This window comes from Clytia hemisphaerica, unplaced genomic scaffold (genome assembly GCF_902728285.1).
Source record: "Clytia hemisphaerica strain Z4C2 unplaced genomic scaffold, Clytia hemisphaerica genome assembly, whole genome shotgun sequence".
In the NCBI taxonomy this organism is placed as follows: Eukaryota; Metazoa; Cnidaria; class Hydrozoa; order Leptothecata; family Clytiidae; genus Clytia; species Clytia hemisphaerica.
Genome location: NW_027104476.1, coordinates 46,191 through 57,565, shown reverse-complemented (window position 1 = coordinate 57,565; position 11,375 = coordinate 46,191). Strand labels below are relative to the sequence as shown.

Sequence of the window (11,375 nt, the reverse complement as noted above, 5' to 3'; positions counted from 1 at the left end):
GGCAAACGTGAAAATAAAATACCGAAATCATATTCGTATTTTTCCCAACCAATCGCAATTCTATTCCCCAGAGCGCAATCAACACAGGACAGAAAAGTACAATGCATTGATTTGATATTTTTTATTCGCGTCATTGAAATACAACTCAAAAGTCATCACATTCTTCTTGACACATGCGCGATTGAATTTTGAATTTTTTTACAAACAATTTGTCATCAGAGGTTAATAATATTTTATTTTGAAAACTCGGCCTCTGATGCGATGATACTCAGGGTGGTAAACCAGGCCTTTTATTTTATAATAAATGAGCGTTCATCATATGATGAAAAAAAAACGCACAGACGGCCTTTGAGTCTTCTACCTACCTACCGTACCAGAAAGTTTTCAGTGAAAGAAAATATTCAGCAGATTTAGTAGATGGGGCCACGGGGCAGGGAAGGTTAGTTCTTTAGCAAATCCCGTCCACTGCCTTGCTTACTTTTAGTTTTTTAGTGCAAGAAACGCCAGGAGAGAGGAGACTCGAGGAGAGTGATGGTGTGAAGCCCAGCGAAGAAAAATTTAGTCGTTGGGTAATATCATATCATTTGCTACTTGTTGGAGATTAATATTGTATTGAATTAATATCCCACGGCAAAGCGCGTGCGAAAATAGAAGAGATCAGGCCAGAGCAGAGAGCATCAGCATAGCCCAGCGGCTTCATCCGCGATTTTCCCGCGGATTCCGAAGATTCCGTTCTGATAGACTCCCGGAAGTAGACAGATGATAATTCAAAGACTAAATATTTTCACCTCAAAAGAAATGAAAATGGACTATTTTATCATTTTTTGTTCAATCAGTCCAATTTATTAAGCAAAATGAATTGGAATTATCCCTTCAAAGTAATAGAAAAGTTATTTTGCATTAAATATATTATTATAAATCAGTCCTGATTTTATCTTTACTTTCGAAAATTACGGTACGTCCCGATAGTCTCGACAACCAACGAATAACAAAATGGATGTCAAAGTTTATGGAAAGTATACAAATGAAGCTAGTAGAAATCCACCTATATCATCGAAATCTCGAAGTATTCTATCGTTCAATTCGGAGAGCAAAAGAAGTAATAGATTTTAACTTGTCTCAACTTACAAATTTTCCAAGATATGTCAAGATATAACAAGAAGCAGCCGTTTCAATTTCAACAGGATGACAAGCAATATTTTGGGGAATATTCAGACCGGTCAGTACTTCCCTTACAAGAAAATACAGACATTTATCCAAACAGAGAGATCGACAGTGGCAAATGCTCTTACAAAAAGCGTCATAGATTATCACCATACAATAGTTTGAATGCGTATAAGGAAAATCTGCCGAGGACACCAATGAAACGCAAGAAGGATGTTCAACCTGAAACAATCAACATGTGAGTTTTTATTTTTAAGAATTATTTATATAATTTAAAGGGTTCTAATGCTCTCATCCTGTCTGGCTTAATTTTTGTTTTATTCCTATCCTATGTATGGATTTTTAATCATATAATATCACCATTGTAGTTACCAAGTGTCCCGCATATCCTGCGGGACATGTAGATTAAAATCAAACAGTTGAATTACCAAACTAATTGAACTTTGTCAAACTTAATACCATCAACTGCTCCATCTTGGGACTATCTGACAAAACATGGAACGGCAATTTGGCCACCATTTCACCGAACCTCCAAAGTCATTTGATTTGATTTAATGAACAGCTATATATTTGAACATGATATCGATGATAATTTTATGAATCTCTCTGGAAATTTCACAAAAATTCATCAAGAGGAAAAGAAGTTATGTTTAAAAGGAGTTCTTTACCTACCGTTTTTCTGCTGAGTTTCCTCATGAAAACCAAATTTCTACCTACCGTTTTTTTAGGCTTTCCCCGGTAGCTTCCCGCGATCACTAAAATCAAAACAATGGAAAATTGTTTGGATGTGGGCACAGTCGACACTACAAAACGGTGTATTGTTAATTCCATTGGGCGATAGGTGGTTAGGCGGCGGGCGTTCTCTAATTCTCCAATCGGCATCCGGTCATTTTGAAAACGGCTGTTTTTACCAATATTTTAGTGATTTCAGGAGGGGCAGCGTCCGATAACCGGACGAAGGGCATGAAAAATGGCCTGGTTCCTTGTCTGCCGTGGAGCACCCTGGAGATACCGAGTCTGAATATCCCCCCAAATACACCGTTTAACAGTGTCGACTGCGCACGCGCTTGAACAATTTTCCATTTTTTTTATTTTGGCAACCACGGGAAACTTCACTCCCCCCCGTACAAAATGGTAGGTAAACATCTAGTTCTCATAATAAAAGCCAGCATAGAAATGGTAGGTAAAGAACTCCTTTTAATCATAAAGCGAGACTGTTAAACGGTGTATTGGGGGAGTATTCCGAGTATTCAATTAAGTTCGATAAAACATAAAGTTTAACAAAGTTTGACAATTTCAATAATAAACTCCGTTCAACAAATTCAACAAAAATTTTGTTTATGTTCATTACTTTTTCATTAAATTTGACAAAGTTATGTATATAATCAAAGTTTTGAGCCATTAAAGCTCTTCTTTTTTTAAAGTTTGATTAAGTTCTACTTCTTTAATGAAATTTTAGATTTTGAAGAACTTGTGAGTACTTGATTGGGCCATTCCAAAAAATTTCTGTCACCCCCGTCGGTACAATTTCCATGTGATTTCACAAAATGTGGCGGAAATTCAACTCTTTTATCATTTTTAGTTCAGTTGCCTTGGAAATTTTGAATTTTGGTGAAAACGTTTGCCCTCGGAAAATTCCTTATCGTTCCCACCTCCTGCTATGGACAAATTCAGGAATGGCCCATTAAAATTCAACAACAGGCAAAGTTAATCGAATACTCCCAATATTAGCACCCTTTGAAAGGTCAATCAAACAGTTTGATTAATTATCTCTGCAAGGATGCATACATACCTTAAAGGAAGAAATTTTGGGGGAAAGAAAATGTGACGGATTTGGCAGATTTGACTGAAATTTCTTTTTTCCGCCAACCGCCAAATTAAATTCCCGCCAAATTAAACATTTTGAAAATATGATCTCTTTTAAGGTGTTTTCACTATTTTTTCGCTGTTTTGACGCCATCTTAAGGTTAAATTTTTAAGCAACCGCCAAATTAAATTCCCGCCAAATTTAGTTTTTTCGTCCATCCGCCAAATTAAATTCCCTCTGAAAAAACTTTTTGGCCATCCGTCAAATTAAATCCCCGGTAAATTTTTTTCCATTAAGGTACATTCAAAGAGATCTGGTTGTATGTAAACCAGTCTTGAAATGAAGCAAAGGCTAGGCAAACCTGAGAAATACTTTGTTATGGTCCACCGTTTGATAAAAACACTCACCCAGCCGGCCACAAGTATTTTCTTCTCAAAGAGAAATCGGACATAATGTACATGTAACTTTGTTCGCACAATTCAACAACGACGTGACTCTAGACCGGAAACAAAACTGTTTCACAGGTTTACCTTACTTCAAATTATGAACTGCATTTTGATGCAAAAACAAAGGGAGTTTGTCTAACTCAAGCTAAATATATTTGGTATAGTGTGCACCATTTCCAGACTGACATGGTTTTGATCAAACTTAAGTTTCGTTTGGTTTGAAAAATTTATGGAATGCTCAGATTTAAAAAAAAAACTGTAAGGTTTCAATTTTAATTCGAAAAAATTGTGCGCTTGCACTGCATGGAATCAATTTCAGTAATTTTCTTTCCTTCTCAAGGTTGTCAAACACAAGATCTAACCCTGAAGAAACAACAGAAGTGATTGCTCCTGCATCAGGGCCTGTTTGTCAACAACAAAATGTCGCAATGAATCAAACTCAACTAAACGGTATGGAGACTTTATTTTGAGTATTTTAAAAAATATCAATGTTCAAAGTTCTTTTATCTCAGATAGATTTCCGTCTCACAGAAGTTTGAAAAAGCAAATTTTGTCTCAAGTTATGTGAAAACCAGTCAAATTTGAAGAATCTGGCCAAGGTTGGAGTGTTATTAAACCCCATTTCCATCTGAAAGGAGAATCTCTGCTTTGACCAAATTTAAAATTATGTCATGTCACGTCAATTTATTTTTTCTAGGCGCTGATATTGTGCCAGAAATTGCTGCTAATAACTGCTTCCCAGATGTTCACAGTTTTCCTGAACAGTTAGACATTGACAATTCTTTAAATGGTTTTGATCAATATAAGCATCCACCGGATCCATTCATTGACATAAATGATCCACTAATTGAAGATATTGATGGCGAACCAAGAGCTGTTAACGACGAGGAAAATCTCTACAAGGGATGCAAGCTTTCTCAACATGACTTTGCTATATTGTTTACAATATTTGTCACAAAATTCTGTCTGTCTGACAGTGCCAAGAAAGGGCTTTTGGACTTTCTTATTGTCTTACTGCCACAAGATAACATTGTTCCATCCTTGTATCAGATTGAGAAGATGACACCCTCTCTTTCAAAAGAACCTACCCTGTATACTCTTTGTTCAGCATGTCATACCCAGCTGGAGAAAAGTGTCTGCCCCAACCAAGAGTGTTCAAAATCGTCAGTACCTTTCAAAGATCAAATGACATACTATGTATTTAATGTGGAAAGCAGCTTAAGAAAAATAGTTCAAGGTAAGAAATTGTACTAATAATTGTAGGCCTTTTAATCTTAGGTCCTTAAAAGTTTTCGACACCTTAAACAGAAAATTTTAATTATTTGAATTTAGCGATGAGGACCTGAAACTCTTTTAAGCCTTGACAAAGAACAAATCATCAATTTTTAAAGATATCAAAATTTTTGTCATCTTATTATTCTTTTTCAAATTGAAAGTATTGACTTTAGATATTTTATTGTTTTGTATTGTATCAAAAGGTTCACAAGGTCTGCCTTTCATAGGCTAATAACCTGATTTACTGTTAAAATTTCACAAGTTTGGTATTGTCTTAAAAATAATTAAAGCTTGGTAAGAGTTGAGTAAGGATTTTGAAAATATAAAATATTGATAGGAAGTACATACTTCCGAAATGACTTCTTTTGAGGTTTATGTTAACGTGTTGAAGTTTAATTCTAAAGTTTATAATCCATTTTTTTCTTTTAGAAAATCTTGATCTGGTTGCAACGTGTCATCAAAAAAGAAGCAACAAATTGGTTGATATAGTGGATGGAGAAATTTACCAAAGCAAACGTTCAGGTGACAACATTGTTACTCTTGTCTGGCACATTGATGGTGCACCAACCGTTAAATCCAGAAACTTACCAATATGGCTGATCTCTGCGTTCATAGTAGAATTGGGAATGAATCGTTACAAAATGAAAAATATTGTTCTTTGTGGTGTTTGGTATGGACCATCAAAACCAAATTTCGATCTATTCCAAATTAGCTTCACACGACAGATAAAGAGGTTGATGACCAATGGGTTTCAAATCGAGGGTAAAAGTAAAACCTTCTTTTTGAACATACAAGCGCAGATGTCTGATTTACCAGCCAAAGCTGCATCCTTGAAGATGAAACAGTTCAATGGTCTTAATGGTTGCACTGTCTGTTATCATCCAGGTATGTACTGAACTATTTTAAGGGAACTAATTTTTTGGTGTTAACATTCATCAAAATTAAAGAAATTGCTACCTTATCAACAAAGTTCCATAAAATGTTTTCATTGTACTTTAGTTTCCTCCAACACAGACACCTCAATGAATATAAGTTGTAACTTAGCATTATTTTTTGGCTTTTGTGTGCCTATCCCCTTAGAACTCAAGGGCAGGCTTTGATTATACCGATTTCCTGAAAAATATTTTTTGACGATCTGCCCGTTAATTTGTCTCGCCTAAAAAGGCTAAGGATTTTGGGGCAAACCATAAAAATTATCTGCTAGACTGGGTTAGACTCGAACCATATCTTTTTTTCTAGGTGAAAATTACAGATGTTGGGTTTATCCATATAAGGGAGATCAAAGAGATCGGAAATATGCTGAAGTATGGAGAGACGCGCATCTTGCTGAAGTCAATGGTGCTGAAGAAAATGGAGTCAAGGGAAAATCAGTGGTTCTTGATATACAGCGCATACCTGAAGAAGCCCCCTTTGATTACATGCATTTGGTTCTTGAAGGTACTTTTTTAATAATTTTCATAATTTTATGATAAATACCTTAAAGGAAGAAATTTTGGTGGGAACTTAATTTGGCAGATTTCAGTCTTTATTTAATTTGGTGGTTAACTTAAAAATTAAATTTAGCAAGAATTTAATTTAGTGGCCAAGGGACATTTTTTTCTAAAAAAGACATTAAAATACAAAATGACTGTTAGTCGCGCTGATGATATCGAAAATCGTTTCACTTCGTGATACATGTTTGAGATATTAAAAAAAATGATGGAGACTTGTAGATTTGATAGTGCTGATTCCAAATCTAAAAAGTCTCCACGTTAAAAGGGTGCAGGTAAGCCAGAATTTAGTCTCAAAGTTAGGCATTATCGAGGGAATCGAGGAGATTCGTGTTTAATCGATTATCAATATGTATTATACAGAACGATTTCTCTACCTTTGATTTCAAATGAAACACGCGTTCCGAAATCTAAGCAAAAAGTAGTACCGAGATTTATCTAAAAAATATATAAACAAAGTTTCGCTCCTAAATCGAAAGTGATGGCTATAATTTTTATGAGTGGTGTTTGAGACAGAAAGTTATGTATTTCTCAGTAAAGATTATGTAATTTTTCATCTGAACTTTGTTAAATAGATTATAAAATAGCAGAAGTGTGTGTGTACTTCTTTCCTGAAAAAAAATTATAAACAATGAAATGCAAATAAGCAGTTTCTTTTCTGCGATGAGCTATTTATTTGAATGTGATAGCTATATTATAGTGCATGAGAAATTTATGGTTTCTTTTTTTGCTTTAGCTGTAATGAAAAAATAGTAATGAATAATGAACAAAGTCAACATTGTGTCTACATTTCGAAGGAAATCGTGTGAGTGGGATAAAACTACAAAGACTTCATTATAAACTTTTCTTGCCATCCAGACTGCCAGAGGAGAAGCGAGTGGCTGCTGATGATAATTATGTTAGACAAGGACTACAGTATGTAAAGAAATTTTGATGGTTGCTAGGAAAATATACCAAGTGATTTAACAAATATGGCAAGCTCTTTACCAGCAATGGAATGGATGGAACCAAATTGTAGAAAAGAAATTGCTTCTTAAGCAGCAATCCCAAGGTTTTGCGAGTTTTGCATTACTGTTGATTGAGATAACTTTTCTATCTGAGAGGTAACTTTCACCATCTCGAGAACACCAGTTTGTTTTTAGTTTCATTGAGCTACAGTAGTAAACATTATTATAAAATGTATCAAAATGAAGTAGACTGCTACAAACTGGATTTATTTAGTCAATATGGTATTTTTAAGACTTGTTTCTTTCTACTTTATGGGCGACTAAATTTTGGCTTGGTAACTAAAATTAGGGTCGACTAAAAATTTGGGCCGACTAAAAATATGGGTCAAATTAGAAGCTTTCTCCTATTTTCCATCTGCTTGTAGTTATTTAGAAATGGCCCAAATTTTTTGTTGGTCTTAATTATTAATCGGCCCTTAGTGATTAAATTTTGACGAGGTGACTAAAATTAGGGCGGAATAATAATTAAGGCCGACTAAAATTAAGGCCGACAAAGTTTTCGCCGATAAGGTATTGTTTTGAACTTGAAACTCGGGTTGAGAAGTTAGTTTGTTTTGCTTACTTATTGATCATGTGATTAACTTTTGAACCAATCCCAAGAGGAGTATTTGGTATAATAACAAAGGAAAAATCTGGACTTACTCAGTATTTTTATAAGAATATTCTTATGTTCCTGTTGTTTATAATTATAATTTTTGCTATAATACTATCTTATCTTTCAAGAAATGTATATCAATAGACCTTTTCATAAATAACGTCACAAACATCACTTGCCTCGTTTTGAAATTATTGCCATGGTGATTAACTCCCAACAGATTTTATTAAAACTCATTTGATTTATATGCATGTAATTTATGAAAAGGTCTATTTGTTAACATAACTTTTCCAAAGCCTAGACATTCTACATATATCAGTATAAAGTCTTTTTTATAAGAACCATCTAATTATAGATTTTTGTTGACGCTTGGCTTTTTTTTTTTATAAGAGTTGTTTAGGAGAATGATTGATCTATGAATAACAAATTACTCCAGCATTCATTAATTTCCCTCTACCAGTACAAACGAGATAAATGATCCTGTCACTAGGTACAACAGCTGTGCTGTAAAAGACAAATTAATTATTTTGATCAAAATTTAGCCATTCCAGGCTGAGGGTTGTTCTTAAATAGTTTTTTTTTGGCATTTTTGAGCCTCATTGTTCTTATAAAATTAGTTATTTAGTTAAAAAAGAGTGTATTTTTAGAATATTTTAGCCGTGTAAAGTACAATGTTCTTAAAAATAAACTGTTCCTATACTCGAGTATGAGTAGTATACCATTTCTTTAGAAGACTTGATATTTCGGATGGGCACTAATTTTATGTTGCAAAGATGGCATCGAATGTGGTATCCTCGATCTTTCGCCTCAAATGAACTTTTAACCCTACACTTTTATTATAAAAACCAGTAAGATTTTTCACAGGCTCGGCTGCTCTTATTCTTTTTGGTACTTTGAGCTTCTAATTGTTATCATCATGTTCTAATTTATAGGGTGTAACTGTGAGGTATTTTAGGCGTTATACTCAATTGTTATTACTTTGCCCCTACATTGATTGAAATTGAGTAATTTCAGGCTCAGGATTGTTTATAAATAGCTCTTATTTTTTGGTGATTTTGAGGCACTTTTTTCGACCTCAATAGCGGGACTATTTTGCTCATAACAAGAATATAGGTATACTGGGACCTTTTTGTTAGATTTTACTATTTTACGTCAAGATCTTTTTATCCAATATTTTCATTAGTTTTCAGGGAATAATTCAGATGATATCATGCAATTGTCAACATTTTCCAGTTAAATTGACCACAGACTTAGTCCCTTTTAAGGAAAAACCCGTTCCCAGGCCCCAAAATCAAAATCAAAAAAAATGAGAAGTAGAACAACAGATATTCACCCAAGGTACAAGTCTGCAAAATTTCAGCAAAATCCAACCATTTTTGAAGCTTACAGACTTTCGTGAAGTTTCAGCCTCGTTTAACGATTATACTCGTCTCCAGACCCCCAAAATCGAATTTCTTTGAAAAAATTAAAAATTCTACCAAAAGATATTAACCTTAGGGACGTATTTGCAAAAATTTAGTCAAATCTGACCATTTTTGAAGTCTACTGACGGATTCGAAGTTTATCGGGGAAACAGATTACGCATTCGATATTTTATCGATAATTTTATCGATTTTAGCCGTTTTTCTAAATCTTCTTCGATTATATCAATTGTTAGTGGAATAATTTGACGAGTTTGAGTATTTACAAGCAAAGAATGTCATAAAAATGAAAATACATGATCTACAAACTGATAAATTCGTTAAAATCGATTATAATCGATTACATCGATTAAAGTCAACTTTTAAGTCGATTTACTCGTTACTTGCACGATAATATCGTGGAGACTTTTTGATTTTGGAATCTACACATACAAATTCGCGAGTCTCCATAAAAAAATCATATCTCAGAGATGTATCACGAAAATCGTTTTCTAGCCACTTTTTTCGATATCATCAGCGCGACTATGTGTTCTTATCAAATTCTGTGAAATTCACACTAGAGGATATTCTTAGGGTATTCTTACGTATTGGTCAATTTTCACCCTGATATTGTTATGGAAGGTATTCTTATAAATAAAAAAAGCGTGTATGATCAAATTGAGCTCTGCAAAAAATCCCTGACTAAGTCGTTTTAATCTTCCAGCCTTGCGGGGCGTTATTCGCACGAACGAAAAAGACTTAGAAAATTTATCGAAAATTTTTTTTTTTTTGAACAATTTTCTAAGTTTTTTTCAAATTTCCAGTGATGGAAAACAGGACTGCTGGGATGGGCAGTGGGAGAGCCACCGCCGCCGGAAAAACACATAATCTCAGGTAACTAATAGCCCGGGGGGATTGGAATAAGCGGGGGATTGGAAAAACTCGAGATCAAAACTCAAAGCAGGGGGGGTTGGAATAAAAATGTCCTAGGTGGAAAACTTTTGAAAAGGAGGCTAATACAGCAGAATTGCGACAAAAGAGGGAAACTTTCAAAAACATTTTCCCAAAATTTAAAAAGCGGGGGGGGGGGGGGTTGGAATAAGAATGTCCTGGGTGGAAAATTTTCGAAAAATTAATTAGCGGCGGGACGGCTATTAGGTACCCGAGAGTAACAGCACAGCGAGTTTGTCATGGATTCTATGGAAGTGCTTTCAAAATATTGATTTTCAACTTTTCCAATAGGTGAATGGAAGAGGAAGCTGTTGCTTTTGTTAGATCCGAGGAATGGGTACATTACAAAAGGTGAACTGGAACAACTCGATCAATCCGTCAAGGCAATCAAATTTCCACACGATTTCAAAGAGCGAGTAACAGAGGTCTCTTTGGAGAGTATCCGAAAAGCAAAAGCATCTGAACAACAACTGTTGATCTTGCATATATTATTCCCTCTTTTGAAAGGAGTGCTGGATGAAGAATTGTTTGTCCATCTCGGATTGCTTGTCACAGCAAACCATATATTGAATCAAGATTCTGCATCCGATCAAGATGTTAAGAATGGCGACACTATGCTGAAAACATACCATAGGCTGAACGAAGATCTGTACAACAAGTCTGAGATGACTTATACCAATCATGCCCTAACTCACCTGGCAAAGCAGCGAAAAGCTCATGGCTGTCCTCTTGTCCTTCTTTCAAACTTTGTTTTCGAAGGGTAAGGGTTTAATTCATTCATTAGAACTGGTATACGACTAACTTTAGTACGAGTCTTTAGTACATGTCATATGCCCCCTGTGCCCTTATTAGGCCCTTTATTGTACTGTACGTTTTTTACACATTAAGTTTCTACCCACGCTTTGACCAACTTCTAGATTTGCTTCTACCTTTTTGTGGTGAATTTCAATTTTTGTATTGCAGCTTCTTGAGTTTTTACCCAATCAATCAGCTACAAACCTTCTCGGGTTTGCCATGAAAGTTTGTTCCCTGATAAGAAGTGGTTTAAAAAATTCAGTTTCAACGCGTGTCAATTTTCATTTTTAGTTTTATTGCCACCTTGAAGAGACAATACCACGGATCGACAGGTGTTGTATCGCAAATGGTGCGGAACGTGGTGGTATTACAAGATCTAGAGAGGTATGCTGAAGCATTTCGTGGTGGTGCTCTGTTTGAATACGTAAAAGAAATTTTATACGGA

General features: G+C 34.9%; 2 protein-coding genes across 2 annotated transcripts; both read left to right on the top strand.

The window, feature by feature from the left end:
- The first annotated feature begins 1,012 nt into the window (after positions 1-1,012).
- On the top strand, positions 1,013-4,671 carry LOC136821431 (uncharacterized). The gene is made up of 3 exons (XM_067077666.1): positions 1,013-1,402; positions 3,758-3,867; positions 4,115-4,671. Exons 1-3 carry the CDS (start codon positions 1,143-1,145, stop codon positions 4,669-4,671), a joined length of 927 nt encoding a protein of 308 aa, XP_066933767.1. The 5' UTR covers positions 1,013-1,142.
- A 576-nt stretch (positions 4,672-5,247) lies between these two features.
- LOC136821444 (uncharacterized) lies at positions 5,248-10,914 on the top strand. The gene is made up of 3 exons (XM_067077677.1): positions 5,248-5,577; positions 5,932-6,129; positions 10,427-10,914. Exons 1-3 carry the CDS (start codon positions 5,319-5,321, stop codon positions 10,897-10,899), a joined length of 930 nt encoding a protein of 309 aa, XP_066933778.1. The 5' UTR covers positions 5,248-5,318; the 3' UTR covers positions 10,900-10,914.
- Positions 10,915-11,375: the final 461 nt, after the last annotated feature.